The 24,800-nt window shown below is 40.8% G+C and overlaps 2 protein-coding genes across 5 annotated transcripts; one reads left to right on the forward strand and one right to left on the reverse strand.

The window, feature by feature from the left end:
- Positions 1-5,871: 5,871 nt before the first annotated feature.
- On the reverse strand, positions 5,872-15,181 carry LOC114863057 (CD209 antigen-like protein E). 4 transcript variants are annotated; one of them, XM_041070332.2, is made up of 7 exons: positions 15,035-15,168; positions 14,807-14,960; positions 7,969-8,079; positions 7,573-7,878; positions 7,152-7,282; positions 6,968-7,071; positions 5,872-6,584 (listed from the first exon to the last, which is right to left on the reverse strand). In XM_041070332.2, exons 2-7 carry the CDS (start codon positions 14,946-14,948, stop codon positions 6,449-6,451), a joined length of 930 nt encoding a protein of 309 aa, XP_040926266.1. In that variant the 5' UTR covers positions 14,949-14,960; positions 15,035-15,168; the 3' UTR covers positions 5,872-6,448. The 4 variants fall into 4 exon arrangements, with proteins under 4 accessions (XP_040926266.1, XP_055367104.1, XP_055367114.1 ...); XM_055511129.1 differs by lacking the exons at positions 14,807-14,960; positions 15,035-15,168 and adding exons at positions 8,846-9,016; positions 9,457-9,620 and having other exon boundaries at positions 5,879-6,584; XM_055511139.1 differs by lacking the exons at positions 5,872-6,584; positions 6,968-7,071; positions 7,152-7,282; positions 7,573-7,878; positions 7,969-8,079 and adding exons at positions 10,125-12,854; positions 13,348-13,418; positions 13,498-13,628; positions 14,082-14,162; positions 14,248-14,358 and having other exon boundaries at positions 15,035-15,181.
- Positions 15,182-18,001: 2,820 nt separating this feature from the next.
- Positions 18,002-24,598, forward strand: LOC114863039 (probable ATP-dependent RNA helicase DDX5). Its single transcript, XM_029163855.2, has 13 exons — positions 18,002-18,190; positions 18,844-19,027; positions 19,130-19,226; positions 19,342-19,475; positions 19,962-20,027; positions 20,382-20,523; positions 20,669-20,829; positions 20,987-21,159; positions 21,241-21,351; positions 21,455-21,516; positions 21,608-21,667; positions 23,078-23,299; positions 23,754-24,598. Exons 1-13 carry the CDS (start codon positions 18,150-18,152, stop codon positions 24,209-24,211), a joined length of 1,911 nt encoding a protein of 636 aa, XP_029019688.1. The 5' UTR covers positions 18,002-18,149; the 3' UTR covers positions 24,212-24,598.
- Positions 24,599-24,800: the final 202 nt, after the last annotated feature.

Below are 24,800 nucleotides of genomic sequence, written 5' to 3' on the forward strand. Positions count from 1 at the left end.
GTGGACGATCTCATCCATCGTCTAAGGGAAATATTCAACAACCATGGGGGAATTGCTCAAGCTGAGAACTCAGCGATGTCCCCAGTACCTGGGAAATACACCTCACTGATTACTTCCTGAAGGGATTGCTACCTGAGGTGGAAAAGCTGACCCGTCAGACATGCATTAGTGCAGACACTGAAGCAAGACTGGAAGTTTGACGTCACGCAGACCATGCTGTGCAACAACTGCTACAGAAAGACAACAAAGACAGGGAAGAGTTTCAAATGCCAGCTTTAACTATGTATGAGGCTCTGTCTGCTGGACCCCTTGGGGAACTAGCGATCTCCCAAAGTTCCTCATACTTAGCCACATGCACATTCATTTAGGGCCGGGGGTGGGCTCTTTCACTGGGGCCTGGGGCTGAGGCCAGTTGTGGCCTCGCCCACTGGCCCTGGTGGAGAGATCACCACCCAGTTTTAACTGCAAAAAAGACATTTGGGGGTGGGAGGGGGGCACTGTCCGGGGGTGACACCATCAGCCAGTGGTCGTGCTCCTGGAGGTGTTCCTCACATATGTGTGGTGCGGTTGGAGTTTGGGGGGTCCTGTTTTCCGCCCAGGGTATGTGGATCTGCTGCCTGGGTGATCTTTTCTGGTGACTCCCACCAATTGCTGGCCTTGTGCTGCGGGCCTGGTGTGGTGCCAGGGGATGAGGTCGGGCCGATGGGGTCGGCCCCGCTCTGCTTGTGTAGAGGTGGTGGTCTGGGGGTGGGCCCCACTCTGGGCGCGGGGGCATCTCCTGGCCGGCTCCCTACGGACCGTGGGTCCTCGGGCTCTACTCTTTCAGGCCGACCCTCCCGCCGGGGGGAGTGTTTGCCCCTGGTTCTCATGGGGCGGACAGCGTTGACCCCCGGTGGCCCACTCTGGCCTCGGGTGCTGTCTCTGTGGCTGCTGCAGCTCTGCCTGAGGGGGGCTCTGTGTGGGTCTTGCGTCACAACACCTGCCCTCCTGGACCTGAAGGTGCGTAGGCTCCCTGGCTGCTGGGATTCTTTCCTCCGCTTGTTGGATGGGCGTAGTGGCCGAGCCCCTCACATCACCCTGGCTTCCACAATAGCATTGTTCATGCACCAACGTCTGCCTCACCCTTTGGGTGAATAATGTTAAGCTACAGCTTTACTAACCTTGTAGTGGGACACTTAACACCTGAGTGGCTATTATTAAATAGTATGGGATATGTATAACAATGCACATATGTATGTATATGATATGTATATGTTTGTATGAGTATGTGCACATACCTTAACACTATTATTGGTATTAGTATTAATCTCAAAGGTAAACCACAGTGCAACAGTTGTTTAGTTATGAATGTGTTAACCTAAGTTACATCCCTGCTTATTTATTTTGCACAGAATGTTTGCTTAAACTGATTTGCTTGGTTTCAGCAGTTGGTTGCACCTCCACCCCACCCCCCCCCCCCCCCCCCCCCCCCCCCCAAACACACACACACACACACACACACCCTAAAGCAGAAACTTAACCTGTCCACCAACACAGCAACATCGCATATATTTAGGATTAGCTAAATAAAACAATAAACAAACCATTAATCACGAATAAGTATATGTATTTCTTATATACTCCTCTTGTAAAAGTAAAGCTGTCCATCACAATATGGCATTCAGCCTAATACATGGTGCTTGTTGAACTGCTGGACAGAACAAAAAAAACTATGTCTCAGTCACTCACACAGCAGAGACATGCTCGGGGAAGGGGTTACAGCCGAGGAGGAAGAGAACAAACAGGCCACAGAGGAACTGGCCGAGAAATCAACAATGAGCAACAGCGTGCTTTAAATGCGGTAAACAGGGACATTGGTCTCGAAATCGCCAGTCCACTGAGGGACGGTGCCCAAACTGCAAAGTTGAAGGGCACAGACCAGCTGACTGTCCACAGAATGATTCTGATGGGGCAAAATGACAGGTGAGGAGCCCGTTAGGTTCCGGTGCCAGTGTAAATCACCCTGAGGAGGGAGGTGAATGCACTGACACACACACACACACCGCAATGAAGACACGCTTACACACACACTCACTGATGACGTCACAGCCGACAGCGATGAAGAACGCTTGCTATGCTTAGATTTAGAAATGATTTGGCAATGTTTGTCAAATTTAGAATGAAGACTGCAGAAACCACAAGGCACCTGTGCATTTGAATGAGCCACACATGCAGTTTCCAGAGATAACAACTACAACTTTTCTAGTTGATAGTGGAGCTACACGCTTTGTAGTGATGACTTCAAGTTTTAGAACTATGCCAAAAATGAGTGGGAATTGTCTCTACAGTGTTGGGGCTTCAGGTGTAACAGTGAAAGAATACTTGGTCAAACCTTTGACATGTCTCAGACCAGATGGTACCACGTTCAAACATGCTTTCATGCTTTCTGATTTGTGCCCGATAAATTCGTTAGGGAGAGATTTGATGATAAAACTGGGCATTTTTCTGATCTCGTCCCCAGAAGGATTGAAGGTGACCACAGATGCAAATACAAATTCAGAAGGAATGTTTTTGCACTGTGGGGTGAGTGATTTACTGTGTGAGTGTAAGTTGCAACAGTCTGTCTTGTGTCTAAAACGCATGCGTTAGTGAATCCAGGAGGAACGGACCACATGGATCCAGGAGAATTACACTGCACCATCCACGTATCACAAGGCACACCTGAGGAAACGGTTTCGTACTCACCCACTGGTAGAGTATACAGTATAGACAATGTTTCACCTCTATTGTACACACAACTCGTGTGGTGGTTCCATTTCCTCAATCTGAGAATCACGCATCTTGCCATATACTGCTCACTGACACTCAGTTATGATCAACTCCTGCTTTAGCAGAAGTGTCACACACGTTGTGGGCCAAACACAAACATGATGTAGGCCTGATCTGTAACTGTGAACCAGTTATCGCTCAGACAGGAAGCTATAGACGGCAAAACCCCCAGTTTTTAACTCTAACTAACAGAAGCAGGCGTTATCATAGCATGTGACTCCAGTCCCTGCTGCACACGCATCTTTCCTGTGAAAAACGTTACAAAGAGCAACCCACTGAGTGGAGATTTGTACAGAATCTACAAGCAGTGAATGCCACAGTTCAACCCAGAGTGCCTAATGTGCCTAATCCTCACACCCTGTTATCACAGGTGCCCCCTGATGCCAAATGGTTTTCAGTTGTCGACCTGGCAAACGCTTTCTTCAGTGTTCCTGTTCATCCAGATAGTCAACTCACACAGAGGATCAGTGTGAAAAAGACTGTCTTTGATGAAACATTTAGCTTCTGAAGGCCACAAGGCTAGCGTGTCCAAACCTCGGTTTGTCCAGCAAGAAGTTACATTCCTTGGACATGTTATCACAGCAGCTGGGAAATCACTCTCACCCACAAGAGTTGAAGCCATCCAGATCATCCCAAGGTCACTCACAAAGCAACAAACGATGTCTTTCTTGGGAATGTGTTAATATTGTCGAAACTTTATTCCCAATTATGCTGTCCTCGAAGCACCTTTGAGCCGGACTACCTCGCTGCCCGAGAGCAGCGGCAGCGGCTAAAAAGTCTGTGTTGGCCTCTAGAGACATCGTAGGATATTCCTCATTCTGTCTCTTCAATCTTGCTTGAACAAAAAAACATCTCATCTATCAGCTGCTCGCTGGTTACGATGCCACACCGTCCCCTTAGAGAGGCCCAACATCACAGTTAACCATGCATTATTCTGAATCCAGCTGCTTTGCTGCCCACTCCTGAAGACGGTGAACCCCGCGATTGTGTTGCTTCTCTCCAGCAGGTGGGCTTTGACTAACTCTGATCTTGTGCTTTTCACAGATGGATCTGCTTCCAGGGAGCCTGATACTGGTGCTCCCCGTGTGGGCTATGCAGTTTGCACAGAGTATGATGTTCTCCAATCTGCCATCATCATTGATTCCAGATACACCTTTAGTGTAACACATGGTTTTGGAGCTCTATGGAAACAGAAGTTTACTCAAATTGGGGCGGTAAACCCATGTCTCCTTATAATAAATGTTCTGACCTCTTAGAAGCTATCCTGTTACCAAAACAAATTGCTGTGTGCAAGTGCACAGCACACACGACAGGATCGGACTCTGCCTCCCGCAGGGCGGATGCAGCTGCTAAGGCAGCTTCACTTCTACCACTCCCACTGACTGCTGTTTCCATCACTCCCTCAACCCCACCTGATTCTCTCTCTGCACTCCAATCTTTTCATCTCCACAGGAACGAGCACGTTGGAAGACGTGTGGAGCACGTCCGTACAGTGCAATAGTGTCTCTGGTGACACAAGGGAGGGATAACTCCCTGTGTCACTATCAGGACCAGTTGCTCAAACTGGGTGGCTATTGCATTGACTCTCTGGACGAGGACAAGACAACATGCAGTGACGCAGCAATAAAGGACAGTGAGAAACACTGTTGTTGCACCCATTTCTGACGATGACTGTGCTACAGGCTTGTCCTCACGGGACAAAGAACACTGTGAGACTTCATATACTATTGATAACTCTGACACCGAAAAAGACCACTTTGTGTAAATAATGATACTTATGCTCTCTCATAAACAATGACTGTGTTCTATTCTTTTTGCTCAGCTTTATCATCAGAGGTGCTTTCACCTCTACAAAAACAGCTCTTTTTTCAGTGAACAATTTATGATGATAGCTACTGAAAATCTTTGTGAAAATGGCTATGCTGATGTTTCTGTGTAAATGATAATCAAAGGGGAGGCAATGTAATGGAAATTTCATGTATGTGAAAGTATTTTCTATTGTGATAGAACTAATCTAATTTAATATATCTAATTTATAATCTAATTTATATAATCCAATGAGTAGTGTTATTTGTTCGATGTGTTATGAAATGTTATGAAACGTTATGTTATGAAACTTTTCTGGACTGAGATGTCAGATGTTTTCCAGGGATCTGTTGTAGCCACTCCTCCAGTTTGGGGGTCACTGCCCCCAGTGCTCTGATCACCACAGGCACCACTGTGGCCTTCACCTTCCAAGCCTTCTCCAGTTCTTTCCAGCCGGACTCCCTCGCTGCCTGAGAGCAGTGACAGCCCTGCAGGTGTTTCCCTGAGCAAGTGTAATGGAAAAATTTTGCCTTTGTGCTATTTCTTATCCAACACAGTCGTTATGTGCTGGTTAGGTGCAATACTGAACTGAACATTCTTACACAAACAACTAATCTCTTGCACCCTGTCGTACATCAAGTCTAAACATCTGATGTTCCATTTGACTGACTAATAATTTATGATATATGTTTGTCTTTTACACCCGGACTCTGGCTCCATCCTATCTGACTCCCCACCAGACCCAAGGCTGTTAAAGTGAATGCATCTTGTCTGGGAAGCTCAGTTTTCCTTCCTTTGGATAACAAGACACGATGATGCAGAAGTGAGAAAGCAGACATTCTCACTCACAGCGAGATAAAGTGGCGCAAACAATTCCATTGCTGCAGAGAGACATTCCACCAGAGCCAGAGAAAGGGGTTAAAAGGCACAAGCAACTTGAGGATCGTGGGCTCTTTGCATCACACCATGCATGGTGTGTGCACTGATCTCCCCAGCTGGTTTTTGGTTTTGTTGATGTGCACGATCAACATCCATGCTTTTTATTTGCTTTCCCCATTATTTTTATTTTCTTTATTATTTCAATAAATCGCACAAAAGGACAACTCTCTCATCTGCTTCTTTATGGGAAATTTCCACCACAGCAGGGCACTTCACACTAGCTCCCTAAGCATTGTTTAATACGCCACGCTATTAAAAAACACTCTGGACCGGTACGCATTCCTGGCCGCATTCACGGACCAGGTAGCAGGGAAACAGGGAAGACGCCAAATGCACGACCCACACAAGAGAAATAACGTTAACATAAAGGGTTTATTAAATACGACACAAACTCACTGCACGGCAGGATAAAGTTCAAACACAAAATGCAAGAACTAAAAAGCACTGCAATGCAGGAAAACTGGACACTACTATTCTAACAAACGTAAAACGCTCCGTTCACTGACAGGCACATAGAACCTAACATGAAACATGAACACGTGACACTCACGAACCTTGACAGGGAACAAGACATCAAAGTAAACCAAAAGGAACTCCTCTCTTTAACGAGTAACTTGGTGTAGCATCCAGATACGACCGCGTACACACCAACACCCAGTAAAACAAAAGACATGCCTTAATAAATACACATAACACACACACAGGTGGGTATCATCACTCATTAGCACAGGAAATGAACTCAGGCGATGACCCACATCAAAAACTCAGGAGCGCCTCTAGCGGCGTGAAGGCAGAATGTCACAGTTAAGAACATCCACTAGATATTGGGCTTTTCTCACTCACTCACTCACTCACTCACTCACTCACTCACTCACTCACTCACTCACTCACTCACTCACTCACTCACCCATTCACAGATCCAGTAATCCATGTTGTTACATTGTACATCATTCCAGTATGCTCCATTAAAAACTAATTCTACACAGTCTTCAGCTCCACCTGCATTATTTGGCTCACCTGCTGCCCAGTAACTACAACACAAAAGCAGAACAAACAAATAACACATAGATTATATTTGTATATCAGTCAAATTCTGGACGTTATAACCCTTGATAAGATTGTGTTTTTATATTAAATGTGTTAAATTTAAAACCTACTGTACTGGAAAAGTTGCTTAGAGAGGTTATGTTAAATAATACGGCAGCTTTTATCCCAGTTAAATACAATCAACATAATCTGAAATCTCAGATGTTATCTTTTCGCTGACTAATTTTTGAAGCTCAAGAACATTCACTTCACGTCCAGTGTTACTTTGTCAGTGTTAACAACAATGTTGTGTAACTAGAGCTAAATGTTAAAACTTGGGGACAATCAACTTATGTGCCATATCAATAGAAAACATAAACATATCAACCTTAGGTTCCCCAGCAGAGTCCCATCCACCCACTTCCATGAGAACTTTGTCTGTAGGTCTGTCAGTCCAATCCAGGCTCGCAATTGGGAAGTTTGTATAAATTCCTTGTTAACAGAGAAAAAATGCATAGTCAGCATAGATAAAAAACAGTTTCATGTCATTGTCTACCTCTGTGGAAACAGACCTTCTCTTCAAGGCTGTTGACAATCACCAGGTCTGACCCAAACTGCTGGCAGTAAGTTCTGCTGTCCTGCCAGGTTTTAACCGTTGATGAAATGTAATAAAAACTACCATTAAAATACCTCCAATTTAGAGCTGTTTCAAGGAGAGAAAGAAAAGACTCTTAGTCACAGGCACTAAATTTTATGGTGTTTGCAAAATTTTGTTTTTCAGTTTGACACCATAACAATTCTGAGGGGCAAAATCTACTGTATGTTCCATATTGGCTACAGTGGTAACATCCACATCACCGTGCAGGACAGTCTAATGTCTTCTTCATTTCCTTCATTGCATTAAACTGTTATTTATGCCAGAATTAAAACCCTAAGAACTGAAACACAGCATCAAACAATTTTCATAAACTCACTCAAAAAGTGAGTGTTTACCTTGAAGTTTGCTTTGTTGATTTTCTTTTGTCAGGTTGTTGTAACTGGTCTGTAACTGAGGGTTTTTGTCAGTCAGGTTGTTGTAACTGGTTTGTAACTGAGGGTTTTTGTCAGTCAGGTTGTTGTAACTGGTCTGTAACTGAGGGTTTTTGTCAGTCAGGTTGTTGTAACTGGTTTGTAACTGAGGGTTTTTGTCAGTCAGGTTGTTGTAACTGGTCTGTAACTGAGGGTTTTTGTCAGTCAGGTTGTTGTAACTGGTTTGGAACTTCAACATCTTTGTTTCCCAGTCTGAGTTGCCTTTGGTGTCTGTGTTTAACATAACAATAGCAAACAAACACCATTAACATGACTGTTTCATCAAATATTTTATTAACAGTAAAATAGTTATGTTCTTACACAGGACAAGCAGAATCAAGAGTCCGGCCAGAAGGAGCAGACACAGCAGACCCAGGATCAGTGCTGTAACTATGCACGTACGCTTCTTAACAGTGTTGCTTCCCTCCAGATCTGAAATTAGAACAAAACAATGCAATTGTGTAGTTTTGTAAAAGACAAATAACAAAATCCACTTGAGCAGCACTGGTCAATAGAAGAGAGGAAGAAAGAAGAAAACCTGCAGTAAAAGCAGGCTCAGGGTGGACGTCCATCAGCCTCGATGATGGGGTAAAGAAGAAATGGTGAAGAAACAAACAGTGAACAAACACTGAAATAATGACTGGGCTGTAGAAATGTGAGCGGTACAGAGAGGGAGACAAAGAGGAAGAAGCACATGAGTCAAGACCACAAATTCAATGAGCTCTCAGTCAATGAGATTGTACAGTTAAAAACAAGTGTCGTTAGAGTGAAAGTGACACAAAACATTAGAGAAGGTTCTGAATCAAGGGCATACCATTCAGTCACGTATGTAAATGAGCCTTTAATGTAAATAATTTTGTATGAATACAGTATTTTTATTTTTATCCTTTATAGTAATAACTAAATATTAAAAGAAATAACAGTAGATTTAGAAGAAGAAGAAAACACCAGTTGGAAACTAGTTGCTTTGGGAAACAAGTTTTCTCAGAAGTACTGAGTAAGTACAGAGTTAAAAGCTTTTTTTAATTTAATAATCTTTCTATTTACATTTTTTATATATTTTCAATAGATTGTATTTTGTGCTGTAAATATTACATTTATTAGTTTGGTTTCTCTCCATATTTGCATAAACCAGCTGTCACTGTCCTGTTTTATTGTGTGCTCACTACATTTAACATGGCTTTTGTCAAAGGTTTACCTGAGAGTGTGGCTCCAGGTTTGTTGGACTCCACAGCCTGACACGCATATTTATTTGCATAAAGAAATCCTGAACTGCTTTGTGCTTTTTTCTTCACGTAGTCCGCATTGACATAGACTTCATTTTCACCCATATTGATCATCTTTACCGTCAACTTAGTGTGATCCTCCTCTGAAAATACGACAACAGTATTGTAAATATTTTTTTCATTATCTCACATGCAGACACTTATAGCAGAAACATGGCTTTATTTGAATATTAGCCTTAACTGGTAGCACATGTTTTTTGTAGTGTACACAAAAAACAGAAAGAGCACGATGAGGTAGCAGCTTTTTTTGTACAGAATTTATGAAAATTATTTAAATATGTGTTTTTATTTCTGTTCTTAGACGTTGTCATCACAACATATGATACTGCATCATTGAATATGGAAAACAATGAGCACATTTGCATCAGAGAGGTTGGGTACTTGTTACTGTCTTTACATCATGATAACGGTTCACTGTGTTACGTGTACGTTATAATAAATATAAATAATGTCACAGATCAGCGCCATTGGTAATTTCTTAGTAAGATCTAACCTTTGTAACAAATTGTAACAAATTACTCACAGAAAAGCCAGCGTTATGAAACCAGAAGACGACACAGCGTGACCCAAGCAGCTCTGCAGCTCTCCTTCACATTTCAGGCTCCTGAAGGTAAAAGTTGCTGTATTTATGTCCCAACCCACATCATTCCCTCTGCATTAATGCATGATCCCCTGTTCTTCTGCTTTACATTCACTGAAACTGAGGCCTCATTGATAATATTAATTTCACTACTTCCTCAGTCCTGACACGACAAGACACCCATTAGTAACGACAGGAGAGAACTAACATAACTGTAATCATTTCTACTTATTATAAGTTACTACAGTTCCTCTTCCTAATTTTGCGTTCCTTTCACATTACATTATTTCTCATTCTTGTGTGTCATCAATAAAGCACGTTAATATTGGTGTTAGTGAGACCACATAAATGGTCTGCCTCTGTATTAGGGTGTTTTTAAAATATTTTTTAATATTTCTGAACATGTGCTAAATACAATATATGCAACTTCAGGAATTAGGCTGGACACTACCTAGTTTTAACCATCTATTGCAGATATCGAGAATATGAATTTTACTCTGTGCAGTAGTAAAGTAAGATACAGAGCAACGAATGAACAGCATCAGTTTTATCACAGATCAGCTTTGAAAAAATGTACTGACAATAATTGAAAACCCCTCTCCCCCAAAACTAATTTGCACTACATGCTATAATAAGCTTCATCAGTTGCTACAATCATTCTTCTGTGCATTAAATTAGAAAATTTATTCTGAAGGCTAAGAAACAAAAGAATGATTTAATGGTTATTTTTAAAGCATATAATGTTTTGTCTAGTGATATGTTCTGGAAATGTTCTGCTATTTCTATAACAAATTATTCACAGAAAAGCTAGAGTTATGAAACGAAGACACAGCGGGACCCAAGACACTGTGGCAGCTCTGCAGTTCTCCTTCACATTTCAGGCTTCTGAAGGTACAAGTTGCTTTATTTATGTCTTTGGTCCTTCATGTGAAACCCAACTCACATCATTACACCCACACGAATGCCTTATTATGGTCATCAGTGGATCCTTTACATTTACGTACACATTTAATGGCTTAATGTACAGGCTTTTCATCATCATGAGGAAATCACAGACAATGATTATTAAGCCATTACAGTTTTTTAGTTTGAGGCAAAACTTTTCTTGACTTTTACAACATTTTCAATAGTGATGAAGACACACTATGTTTAAAGTGTTCTAATCTGTATGCCCTACCTCAGTTTCCTCTTAATAGTCATGTGTTTTATGTTCACACTTTCTAATAACACCCTTTTTAAGACTGAACAGAAAGACCAAGACCTGAACTGGTTATAATTATGATATTAGGGTTTGTAAATTGCCTTGAGATAACGTTCTTATGATTTGGCCCTAACAAATAAAACTGAACTGAATTGAATGTCAAGTGCAGTCTTTATAAAGGAATAAAAACTTTCAGACAAATGTTCCACTGCATGTCAAGCTGTGTGGAAATCAGTACCAGCTTCTGGTCTGGTCTGGTCTGGTCTGGTCAGAACGATTTTGTATATTACAATGAAAAATAGGACAGACTAAAAAAAATGATAAACATTGCTGTGTAAGTTGTTTAGTTCCTGTTTTGTCCCGATTGTAATTGGTTTAACCTGTAGCGTGAGTATTTAAGGTTCTAGTTTGTGCCCAGTCCTTGTCGGTTCATCTTTCAAGTTCTGCTGTCCATCGTGGTTCCTGTTATTCTGTGTCAAGATGTGTTTGTTCTGTGTCTCACGGTTTGTGTTTGTTAAGCATTTGGTTTTTAGTTACCTTCCCTTTCAGCCTGCGTTAGCAGTGGTTTTTAGTTGATGTTACTCACCTGTTTGTGTTGACATTAAATCATTTCAGTTCACACATTCTTGTTTGTGGGTCATGTTTACCAGTGTGTGACTATGTTTAATAATTCTCACACTTAAACTTTTCAAATTGACTATGTCCATTTAAAGCTATTATTATTTATTGTATATATTGTTTATATGTCATATATAAGCAAGCTAAAAAGCCATAAAATAGATGTTTGAATTTGCTCACACAGAGCACACTGGGAAATGAGGCCAACAATCTACACTAGTTCCTGTAGAAAACAGAGTCTGGTCAGGCTGAGAAAACAGGTCCACAAACTTACATCTGCCTTACATCTGCCCAGGAAGCATAAGGTCTCCAGTGTGATCTGGCAGGTGTGTCCCTGAGCAAGGCACTTCATACTAGCTCCCTAAGCAATGCTGAAGCTCACTGCTCCCCCAGGGCATGGGTCATAACGTAGGAGATAACGTTTGTTGCCATGTATGTACAGCACTTGTAATGGAATAAAACTATAGACTATAGGAAAGAAGGCACAGACACAGGGTGACACAAAGTAGGACTGTAAATAACATCAGAAAATGCACAACTATCAGTCTGTATGAGCTGCTGACTTGAAGTTACTTTCATTCAACCAGAGAACAAAGAGTTTTTAGACACAGAATGACACTAGCTTCTCCCAAAAGATATTAAGACGATGTACAAGAGGCATCATTGTGAAAAAAAGTATTACACTTGCAATTGAAATGAAAATATATTTCAATCAGAATTTACCAGGACTATAAATAATTATGGGCTGTATGTAAAAAATATATGCTAAACTTTATGTTTATGCAATGAAACCCTTTTACCACCTTCTGCGTAGTCAGATTCAATGGTACACTGTGAACTGTAGCAATACTACTAATGCAAAAAGACTGAGGGCTGCTTAAAGGCTGTTAAACAGTTAATGGAACTCATAACTACTATCTATTTGGTATTTTATATATAGAGCTTTCATTCTCTTACTGTGAACTGCTGCTGGGTGAACCCATAACTTCATTGTACCTGTACAAAAAAAGTTCTATTCTAATGCTAATGTGTTTGAATGAGGAACCTGCTTTTCATTTTGTGTGGCCCACATCTTGTACGTCAACGCACCCACTTTATTTCAGTGTAAATCAGGGGTTTCTTTTTCCTGTCTTTAACATCCTCCAGGAATTTTTAACTTGTCTATGTTACCAGTGTCACATACCGACCCAAAATACATTATATGCAACTTCAACCATAAGGCTGGACACCAACTAGTTTTAACCAGTTATTGCAGATACTGTATAGAATATAGAATATGCATTTTTGCTTGGTGTAGTGAGTTAAGACAGTTCGGACAGTTCTCTGGGTCAGGTTACTGAAAATTGGGCTTTTCTCACTCACTCACTCACTCACTCACTCACTCACTCACTCACCCACCCATTCACCGATCCAGTAATCCGTGTTGTTACATTGTGCATCATTCCAGTATTCTCCATTAAAAACTAATTCTACACAGTCTTCAGCTCCACTTGCATTATTTGGCTCACGTGCTGCCCAGTAACTACAACACAAAAGCAGAACAATTAAAATTTAGATTATATTTGTATATCAGTCAAATTCTGGACATTCTAACCCTCAATAGGATTGTGTTGTTATATTAAATGTGTTAAATTTAAAACCTACTGTACTGGAAAAGTTAGTTAGAGAGGTTATGTTCAATAACACGGCAGCCTTTATCCCAGTTAAATACGGTCACCATGATCTGAAAACTCAGATATTATCTTTCACTGACTAAACTTTAAAGCTTAAGCACATTCACTTCACGTCCAGTGTTTAGTTGTTACTTTGTCAGTGTTAACAGCAATGTTGTGCAACCAGAGCTAAATGTTAAAACTCTTCTGTTACACTATTCATGTCGACTGAGCGATAGTTCAGTTAGCTGCTCTTTTACTGCCACTGACTGAGGACAATGAGTGACCACACTTATGTACCATATCAATAGAAAACATAAATATATCAACCTTAGGCTCCCCAGCAGAGTCCCATTCACCCACTTCCATGCCAACTTTGTCTGTAGGTCTGTCATTCCAATCCAGGCTTGTAATTTCGAAGCTTGCATGAAATTCTTGTTAACAGAGAAAAAATGCATAGTCAGCATAGATAAAAACAGTTTCATGCCATTGTCTACCTCTGTGGAAACAGACCTGCTCTTCAAGGCTGTTGACAATCACCAGGTCTGTCCCAAACCGCTGGCAGTAAGTTCTGCTGTCCTGCCAGGTTTTAACCGTTGATGAAATGTAATAACGACGACCAGCAAAATACGTCCAATTGAGAGCTGTTTCAAGGAGAGAAAGAAAAGACTCTTAGTCACAGGCACTTGATTTTTAGGTGTATGTAAATTTTGTTTTTCAGTTTGACACCATAGCAAACAATGCAAAACTATGAAAATGAAAGAAAATATGAAAAAGGGGCAAAATCTACCGTATGTGCCATAATGGCTACAATCAGCTTCACTGTGCAGAACCGTGTAATGTTTTCTTCTTTTCCTTCATTGCATTAAAACCATGTTATCTATGCCAGATTTACCCTTTTGGGCTCTGGAATACCAACTTTGGTACTGGTCGTTCCGGTGTGAATGGCTCGACTCAATAGACTACAAAAGAACTGTATAAGATTGAACCACATCTGTTTAGACCACACCCAAAACGGTGGGGCCCAAATTAGAACCCTAACAACTGAAACACAACATCAAACTACTTTCCATAAACTCACAAAAATTAGCATTTACCTTGAAGTTTTGTTTGAAACTGATTTGCTTCTTTCTGATTGTTGTAACTCTTTTTCATTTCCCAGTCTGAGCCTTTGGTGTCTGTGTTTAACACAAAAACAGCAAACAAACACTTTTAACATGACTGTTTCATCAAATATCTTATTAACAGTAATTATGTTCTTACACAGGACAAGCAGAATCAAGAGTCCGGCCAGAAGGAGCAGACACAGCAGACCCAGGATCAGTGCTGTAGCTATGCAGGTACGCTTCTTAACAGTGTTACTTCCCTCCAGATCTGAAATTAGAACACAACAATGCAATTGTGTAGTTTTGTAAAAGACAAATAACAAAATCCACTTGAGCAGCACTGGTCAATAGAAGAGGGGAAGAAAGAAGAAAACCTGCAGTAAAAGCAGGCTCAGGGTGGACGACCACATGGGGTAAAGAAGAAATAGTGAGGCTAAATTGTGCTGACATACAAATGAAATTCCCATAAAAGTGTCATTAGCAGAAAGTGATACAAAACACTAAAGCAGGTTGTAAAGGGAGTACACACCAGTACGTCACTTACTGTACGTAAATGGGCTTTTCATGCAAACTTGTTTGTATGACTTTATACTGTACACTTGCCTAATAACTAATTTTGGCTTAAATACAATAAAATACACAGTAGCTTTACAGGTTTGAACCAGCTGTTATTTTCCTTTACAATAACATTGAATCTGATTTTGTCAAAGGTTTACCTGAGATTGGGGCTCCAGGTTTGTTGAACTTTACAGCGTCACACACAGCTTTGTTTACATAAATATTTTCTATACTATTGCAAGACATCTGGTCATCCTTCACATCGCTATAGATTTCCTCTTCATCCACACTGGCACTCATTTTGATCTTTCTCTGAAAAGAGAAGTGTGAATTGTTCTGCTCTTTCTATTCTTGATGTGATGAAAGCTTGCTAAAAAAATACTCACAGAAAAGCCAGAGTTCTGAGACCAACCACAAGAGGACACAGCGTGTCCCAAGACACTGTGGCCCCTGCAGCTCTTCCCCACATCCACCTGAAGGGACAAGTTGCTGCATATTAATGTTTATGTCCTTTGACGTGAAACCCATCCCACATCGTTCCACCTGCACCAATGTTTTTTCCCATGGTCACTTGCTCCTCTGCATTACAATGAAACCATGATCCAAACATTTATATTTACATATAAATTTACATTTCGTGTACCTGAGAAACCATTAACAGTAATAATTTCACTACTTCCCCAGCACTGACACGACAAAGCAACCACCAGTGCTGTACTGCACTCCCACCCATAGAACTACTGTCCTGTTGCATGGTAACTTAAAAGTGGAAGGTGGACCTATCTGGGTAGAACCCATCACATCCTTGTACATAGGATTTCTGGACTGGGGACTTGCTTGCTCTTTGCTTTGGTCACTTTAGGCTACTACCAGACGCTTCTTTATACCAGTGCTCATTACCTGAAACAGCAGGTTTAGTGTTTGTCTCTAAAGTGTTGAGCGTGTGATCTGACAACACCATGATGTTTGCTTATATTTCCTATTCAAATTGATCAGGAAACTTCTGAAAAGTGCTTTTTAAAGTGCAGCTTTGTTCTGTGTCACACTATTTTAATTATTCAATTCAATTCAATTTTATTTATATAGCGCCAAATCACAACAAAGTTATCTCAAATCACTTTACAAAGTAAGGTTTAAGACCTCACACAGCTAAACCCAACTAAACCCAACTAAACCCACATACAGCAAGCATTTAATTATCTTATTTTGAGGGCTGGTGTGATGAAGAATTTTAGTTTGCCTCTAATCTTAACCCTAAAAAAGTAAAGGGTGCTGCTTGTATTGCTGTTAAACAGGATGAAGAAAACATCTGGTCATTGATTCAAAAGTTTGATTGTTTTGGTGAATAAAAACCAACAAAGTAAGACGTTTGCTGAGTCCACATAACTGACTGATAACACTGACTCAACAACAAAACATGGTCGACCATAGAGTTTTGTGGACAATGACGTTTGTTTGACTTCTTCTACTGAATGTTTGTGGTTTAGTAAATAACTGGACACTGAACCTTATCTATAGTCTCTGAAAGCTCACTGATGACCAGGTAGAGTCAAAGGGAACAAACTGTAAAAAAACTTCCTGTTTTTCTGCTCTTCCTCTTTTTTACAACATCAATAGTCTCAGTATTCGACCTCTGTTAGAAAATAAATACAAGTGTTATAATAGGTTAAAAGGCTGCTTTTTACTGTAATACTTGTGAAAGGGCAGAGAAACGAATATCTGGGTCTTTGATGACTGATAGTTATTAGAGACATAATGTCTGCACATCTCCACCCTGAGTCTGGCATCAACCCGAGCGTTTGCTCTGATCAGGACAAGATAGTGGACATCTATGTCAGCACGGAGAGCCTCCGAGTGTTTGACAACCCCTGGATGGAAAGCAAGTCTGCAAATGTGTCAGTGGCTCAGCACCCAGGTACAGCAGTGTGTGAGTTTGGGTTTTAATGTGCTACTCTAGCTTCAAAAGATGATTAATGTTACTGCGTTTTATGAATTGAAGCTACGTGTATTGTAGTCTTACTGTAACATATAACAGTATCCTAACTCTCATTATGCTGATGTTTTTCTGTTAAAGTGCCTATGGTCTATGAAAGTTCAGTAAACAGACGTCATATCAGAATGGATTCAGTGTTTCTGATTGTGCTTTGTCTTTGCCTTCTCATTGGAATAATTTGCCTCGGAGTTCAAAGTGAGTTTTACCAAAAAATATGGATACCTTACAATTTATGTAATAAAATACATAACACTCACCTTTCTGTTTTCTTTGCTCTAATGCAGAAAACATAGAACAGAAGCAGCTACTGGCAGCTAATGCTGAGTTACAAAAGAACAACACTATACTAAGAGAGGTCGTGTGCAAACTGCCATGTTGTAAGTTAAACAATAATAAATTAATCATATTTTTACAAACCATTATCTCTATATTTGAGATATATTACCAATAAAAATGAGACAAAGCACTGGGAATACGCTAATTTAAATGTCTCTTGTTCCTATTTCCAATAGGTAAATGCAGGAAGCAAGATACGTGTGAAGCCAATTAATAAACTGTTGACATAAATCAAGTAGGGGTTGAAAGGACAACAATGACCACGGAACAGTACGTAGCACTATATGTCAGATGCAAAGTCATTACAGGATTTGTGTTTAATGTACACACACACACACACATACACACACACACACACACACACACACACACACACACACACACACACACATAACGATTCAAATTTACTTCGTCTTTGCAGGTCTCAAAACCTCAAACTTTGCCTGCCAAGATACAAAAGCTTAATAAAAGACAAGAGGAAAACCAAAATGTGATCTCTCAACCTAATGCATGTTTTTGGACCGTGGGAGGAAGCTGGAGAACCCGGAGAGAGCACAGAAAGGCAACTGGGCCGGTCCGGGAATCGAACCCTGCCCTTATCGCTACTGCGCCACCGTGCCGCCCCCGCATCAAGGACCCAGTCTTCCTATTAACACTTTTGATAAATAATGATTCTGCAGACGTAAAGAATGGCAAAATACGAAACAGATTTGGCAACATGTACCTATATTTTACGGCTACAGCATTATTAGCAAATATGATTTTTTTTCTTTTAAGATAGGCGCGTTTGATTTACTGTTGTCTGTTTTATGTCTATCAGTGAATGTCGGTTGTAAACAAGATAACTTTTCTGTGTATTGTAATAAAGTTAAACAACACCATAAACTTCATCTTCCATATGATCAGCAGAACATGTTATTGTCTTGTGCCTCCGCTCGGCACCGGTGTGTGGAGATAATATAGTGCCGTACGGAGGTGCCGCGGCTCGGCGCGCATTGATACAAAGTGACGCGCCTCTGCTGATGCCACTTCCTTCTTTCCAGACAGGCTGTCTGCCGGCATTTTCTATTTCTTTCCCTTGTTCCGCCTCCAGCTCTTACGTTCATCTGTTTTGCTGACTTGCTTAAGGGATTCGGACGTAATCAGTGCTATTCACAGCGGTGTGCTGCACAATGCCCGGGTTTTCAGACAGAGATCGCGGCAGAGATAGAGGGTAAGTCAAGGGTCAGCTCTCGCTTCCTAGACGTTAGCCAAGACGAGGAGCTTAGCTTTAGCATACGGGTGTTACCCGTTTGTGTTATAGCTGAATAGATACGTGTAGGTAGTTGCTGGTTTGTGTCATATCGCCCGTGTGTGTTTCATACTATTTGAAGCTGTTCGTCTTCTCAGCTGTCCCGTTATTTATGTATCTGTAATTATGTGTAGTTGGCGTAAAATGGTAGCTAACGACTCTGTCGGTGGTCTGACAAGCTGGCTGTTTGTTATTGGGCTCTGACGCAGCAGAGCCGCTGTCTTGTCCTGCGGACTCAAGTCACTGTTTGTCACTGTCACATTTATTTTGACCCGGCGTGTTTTGCATTGGATGTGTGTGATAACAAACTCCTTTTACCGGCCGTTTTGTTATGAGTATATTGAGTCACGACTCGCGTCAAATTCGGGTCATTAACTTGAACAGTTTATTGGTGTGTTGTAACTTTACCGAGCTGTGTATTAAGTAACGCGACATAAATAGGTAATTGCTAGAAATGAAGTGAAATTCGGTGCTGGAAAACAGGGAAAGTATGCTTGTCAGGCATCTGACATCAAAATGTGTTGTTGAGAGTATATTCCTAAAACTTGTAAATTGTATCCCATTCCTTACTACAGGTATGGCGGAGGGCCCCCTCGTTTTGGTGGAGGTGGTGGTGGAGGCAATAGAGGTGGGCCTCCTGTTGGAAAGTTTGGCAATCCGGGTGAGAGGCTGCGGAAGAAGCACTGGAACCTTGATGAGCTTCCAAAGTTTCAAAAGAACTTCTACCAGGAGCACCCAGATGTGACCCATAGGCCACTTGTAAGAGCTTCCTGTAGTGGTTTAAGAGCAGAATAAAAACTATGTTTAAAAGCAAATATGCCCTGGTTGTCACTTGTTTACTTGTAAATCTTTCGATTGCAGCAAGACGTTGAGCAGTACAGAAGAAGCAAAGAAGTTACGGTTAAAGGCAGAGATTGCCCTAAACCAATTGTAAAGTTCCATGAAGCTGCTTTTCCAAGTGAGTAGAAGTCCATCTTCTATGACCTACATAGGTCTGTCCCCAGCCCATCGTCTGCAATATTATAAACATTTTAGCATATTGTAACAATTGACCTTGCATATCATTTCTTCAGGTTATGTCATGGATGTTATAGTAAAACAGAACTGGACTGAACCAACTCCCATTCAGTCTCAGGGGTGGCCAGTTGCCCTCAGTGGAAAAGACATGGTTGGCATTGCTCAAACTGGTTCTGGCAAAACCCTTGCAGTAAGTAAAGTATTATATTAGATAAAAAGATAAAATTTTACTACCTCCATCTTGTAAAATTTTTCTCAATGACTCTGTGCTCTTAGACATGGTAACAGTTTAGGACTATTTGTAGTATTGTTTTATGTAGGGGATCTTGGCTGCATCCCCTACATAACATCACATTTTTGTAGTATGACCTATATAGAACAAAAATTTTATAGAACTGACTTTCCTGCAATATCTGGCACCTTGTGGGTATAGACCACTGTTGGATTGCTTTCTGGAAACAGATTTATTGTTGTGCATTGGGAGATAATATTACTTGTTCAGCACCTTTATATATATATTTATTTATTTATTTATATATATATATATATATATATATATATATATATATATATATATATATATATATATATATATATATATATATATATATATATATATATATATATATATATATATATATATAATTTTTTTTTTTTTTTTTTTTTCTTTTTCAAGTACCTCCTGCCTGCAATTGTGCACATCCAACATCAGCCATTCTTGGAGCATGGAGATGGACCTATTGTAAGTATGCTTAAAATGATTCTGTTTTGTTTTGTCATTCGTGTTTTTTTTTTCTACCAAATTAGATAAAGATGAAACTAGTAGAGCTCTTGTTATTGCATATCTCTTGTGCTTTAATTGACAGTATGATGATGATATACATCAGTGGTTTATTGCAGAAGGTGCACTGTTAAATTCTTTAAGGTCACTGTATGTTATATCATGCTGCTGCAAAGCAAACAATACTACGCTATTGCACATGGACATTTGTTGTCCTCCTCTACAGTGACTGTTGATCAATGAGCTAATTGCAGCTATTTGATTACTTTTTTACATATGTGTTTACATATTTCATTTATTTAATTACTCTTTTAGTGCTTGGTGCTGGCGCCAACTCGTGAGCTAGCTCAGCAGGTGCAACAAGTAGCTGCTGAATATGGCAGAGCCTCCCGTCTCAAGACTACATGTATTTATGGTGGAGCACCCAAAGGACCTCAAATCAGGGACCTTGAAAGAGGTATTTTGATATTTACAATAAAATGTTGCTGTAATCCTACATTTTACTTTTCCAGGTTTTGCACTTTTATGTATGTATATGAGAATTATTGATATTTATTGTTATAATTTTTTTTCTTTTAATTTCTTTTTCCTTTTAATTTCAGGTGTTGAGATATGCATCGCTACACCAGGTCGTCTTATTGACTTCCTGGAGTGTGGAAAAACCAACTTGCGCCGTTGCACTTATCTGGTCTTAGATGAAGCTGACCGCATGCTGGACATGGGTTTTGAACCACAGATCCGCAAGATAGTTGAACAAATTCGGGTACTTTTTTCCACTCCGGCAAACATTTTGCATTATTCGGATTATGCTAGGAAAAGTTTGAAAACGCCCCAGCTTGCAAACAGTGGTACTTATGGCACCTGTTACAAATGCTTTAACTGGATGCGGATAAAACATTTTTCTTGTCTTTATTTTTTAGCCAGACCGTCAGACCCTAATGTGGAGCGCCACCTGGCCCAAAGAAGTTCGCCAGCTGGCTGAGGACTTCCTGAAGGACTATGTTCAGATCAACATCGGGGCACTGCAGCTCAGTGCCAATCACAACATCCTGCAGATAGTTGATGTTTGTAATGACATGGAGAAGGAGGACAAGTAAGCAGATAATGTGCAGATTTTTTCTGTATTAGTTGAAATGATCTAAGTTTGTCTAAAACTTTCTGTTCTGTTTAACAGACTAATTCGTTTGTTGGAAGAAATAATGAGTGAAAAGGAAAATAAGACAATTATTTTTGTGGAAACCAAAAGGCGATGTGACGAACTTACTAGAAGAATGAGACGAGATGGGTATGGATCTAATGTCCATTCAAAGAACGTGTTTTCCTTTATATGAAATCACAGTTACCATGCCATAGCTAGAAGTTTGATTCATATCATTCATCTGTCTCAGGTGGCCAGCAATGGGAATTCATGGAGACAAGAGCCAACAGGAGAGGGATTGGGTTCTTAATGGTAAGATTTAATGATACTCATTGTTATTTAGTTCTTATATATTTTTGCGACATGCTGTCTTGTATTATAATCAAATTCTGTGTCTTTACAGAGTTTAGATATGGCAAGGCTCCAATCCTCATCGCTACAGATGTGGCCTCCCGTGGCTTAGGTGAGTATTCCACTACATAGCACCACAGTCTAATCAGTGTTACACTTATTTTAAAGAAAGTGGTTTTGCTTTCTTTAACTGTTCTATGCATTTTCTGAGTTTTTCTCACCTTAAGGTGCAGTCTTTGTGGCAGGCGCTAGGCATGACAGTCCCAGGCCTCGAGAGGGAGAAGGATGACATATTGGGAATGCTCAACTGGCTTGCCACCCAGTGGGCCTAGAGAGGTGAAAGCTCTTGTGTGCCAGTGATCTTCAAAAGGCTCTGTGGCTAAGCCTTTGTCTCTGATATGTTCCCACATCTGTTCTCTATCCATGGATTTCACCTGACAGATGCCATCCAGCTGTTTCCAACTCAAACAAAAAAATGATGCTTGATGCTGTGACTTTTGCGTTGCATGCCGTTGTGTTAAAGAGCGCTCTATTGCAAGTCACTTGTTTGAGATTTGGAACAATTGTTACCTTCGGAGCTTGTATCACATAGCATGGGTGCTTGTGAGTCTGTTTAAGCTTTCAGTTGTTTTCTTTTCCCGTCAAAGTGCTGGATTCTTTTAAATGGAGAGAGCAGTTTTAAATATTGTTTCTGAAAATTGATGAGACCTGGCACATGCGTTTAGGGGGTTTTGGGAACACCTAGTGAAAGGAGAGAGAGAAAGCTCAAACCAAAGTTCCTCCCTCGCCTGCGTTTTATAGTCATGTCGAGACCTGCCAACGAGAGACATTTTCTCAAGTGAACACTGGCTTCTTGGAAGATCTTGCCTTGATGAGACTGAAGTGGGTGGGGGGATGGTCTGTGCTTGCTGAGGGGTCCCACGCGGTTCAATGCTTGGGCCTTTTTCACTTTTTTTCAAGGGGCCCCTGTTTAAATTGATACTTGGTCTATTTTGTCTTGGCAAGACATGCAGTGTGGCCTTTTAATATCAAGCTTCTTCTGAGAGTGTACTGGGAAAAACGTACCTGCAAAAATGTACTAGTCAATGTTCCTTTATTGGCACATGAGGAGGCCCTAGTGCATATCGTGGCCCAACTGCGTAGAAGCTCCTGGATGTCACTTGACAATTTGTGGGGGATTTCGCTGCATTGGGAAAGGACTAGTGAATGCATACTCCTTTATGGTAAGATTTAAATCCATGTGTTCTCCCTTGGTAAAAAAGGGGAGAGTGATGTGTTTTGTTTTGGTTATTGTAATCAACTGGAGTGTGCATCGTTTCTCTCTTCCCACAGTAGTATTCCCATGGAGTAGATACAAGCACAATATTATGATGTTCTAACTGATTTCCTCAACAGCATAATGACCAATTTCTCCCTCCAGGCTTGGCAGTTGCTAACTTTTTCCTTTGATCTGGCTGTTGTGGTGTGCAAAATCCTGTGTGGCCTCCGTGTTTTGTTTTGCCACACTGCAACACTTTCACAGATGTGGAGGATGTGAAATTTGTCATCAATTATGACTACCCTAACTCCTCCGAGGATTATATCCACCGCATTGGACGCACAGCCCGAAGTCAAAAAACGGGCACAGCCTACACCTTCTTCACGCCCAATAACATGAAACAAGCCAGTGACCTGATCTCTGTGCTTCGTGAGGCCAACCAGGCCATAAATCCCAAGCTGATTCAAATGGCAGAGGACAGAGGAGGTAAAATTTGTTTATGTAAATTTATTAGATATAGTGTGTCATTGGGCAAGACACTAGCTCCTCCGTTGACCCCATGTGTGACAGCCTATTTCAAATTGTGATTTAATACACCTGATTTAAAGACACCTACATGTAGTGGGAACTGTAACCGAGGTAGCAGCTCATTTCTGCAGATTGTCTTGACATGCCATATCTCTCTCTCTCTGGCTGTCACTCTCAACTCCAAACATAGACATTTCATTCCAGATCAGCTGCCATAGTGTGACAACACTATAATGAGCACATTTATGGTTTACTTGAAACCTGTTGTTACATTAATAAACAAAGTTATTGACTACTCTATATGTGGCTGATCACATCAGTGTCACTTGGCATTACTGTCTTATTGTTGTAATTTGTTGACTGTACTTACGTCTCTTGCCTTTTTTCCCACTTCTGTCTTGGACTCATCCAGGTCGTGGAAGGGGGGGAAGAGGTGGCTACAAGGACGACCGTCGTGATAGGTATTCCGGGGGTGGGAGGAGCAGCTTTGGCGGCGGTAGCTACAGGGACAGGGACGGTGATAGGGGGTTTGGCAGTGGGCCAAAGAGTGCCTTTGGTGGCAGTAAGGCCCAAAATGGTGGCAATTATGGTGGCAATAGTGGTAGCTCTACTGGTAACTATGGCAACAACAGCTACACCAACAGCAATGGACAGGGTAATTTTGGTGCACCGGCAAACCAGGTGGGTGCCTTTGGTAACCAAAGCTTCCAAGGCCCCCCTCAGTTTGGGGCCATGCAGAGGGCCTCTCAGAATGGCATGAACCACCCACCATTCCCTTTTAACTCCCAGCCACCTCCACCACAGGCCCAACAGCCGCCACCTCCACCACCAATGGTGCCCTACCCCATGCCACCACCTTTTCCTCAGTAGAGGTGATTACGCACAATATATTGAACCAACGTGATTTTTGTTTAGTCTTGAAATCTTACAGTATGAGTGTTATTATTAAAATGATTATAACCTTTTATTATTTGTACTGTTTAACTTGTTTTGCTTACAGCAGGGTTGGAATTACTCAGTAAACCCAGAGCATTCATTGGAGTCGTAGAGATGTCTCCTATAGTGCAGCACTTTTTGTTTTTTTGTTGCACTTTTTGTGCTGCACCTTTCCTTGACTGTTGTTACATTCCTGGGTAATTTATTTTTACTAGGTAATGCCATGTTTTCAGTTTGTGTTATGTTTAAAGTAATGTTATTGAAGACCTTGTATAAAGGGTGTGTGGCCCTTTTAAAAATAAAAAAAAATTCAGAAAGAAAGTATGTCTGTGTGTGTGTTTGGGTCTGAGCAAGCGGTGATGTTTATAATCTTTAGATGTCTCTCAAATGCTGAGCATAGTTTACTTAGCATAGTTTTATTTACTAGCTGCCTGATATGTTATAGAAGTTTTAAAGGTAGACAGATGATAGCGACTGTTAGTGTTGACTACAACCATTGAGTTAAAAAATAAGCTATATTTAC

The sequence above is a fragment of the Betta splendens genome, chromosome 1 (genome assembly GCF_900634795.4).
Source record: "Betta splendens chromosome 1, fBetSpl5.4, whole genome shotgun sequence".
Classification (NCBI taxonomy): Eukaryota; Metazoa; Chordata; class Actinopteri; order Anabantiformes; family Osphronemidae; genus Betta; species Betta splendens.

Bases quoted from the DNA above. Each gene is read 5' to 3' on its own strand.
- LOC114863039 (XM_029163855.2), top strand. From the start codon at position 18,150: ATGCCCGGGTTTTCAGACAGAGATCGCGGCAGAGATAGAGG. The intron at 20,830-20,986 runs GTACTTTTTTCC...TTTATTTTTTAG, and splicing joins AGATAGTTGAACAAATTCGG to CCAGACCGTCAGACCCTAAT. The intron at 21,668-23,077 runs GTGAGTATTCCA...ACACTTTCACAG, and splicing joins TGTGGCCTCCCGTGGCTTAG to ATGTGGAGGATGTGAAATTT.
- LOC114863057 (XM_041070332.2), bottom strand. From the start codon at position 14,948: ATGAGTGCCAGTGTGGATGAAGAGGAAATCTATAGCGATGTGAAGGAT. The intron at 8,080-14,806 runs GTAAACCTTTGA...TTCTAATTTCAG, and splicing joins ACCTGGAGCCCCAATCTCAG to ATCTGGAGGGAAGCAACACT. The intron at 6,585-6,967 runs GTTGATATGTTT...TTTGTGTTGTAG, and splicing joins ACTCTGCTGGGGAACCTAAG to TTACTGGGCAGCAGGTGAGC.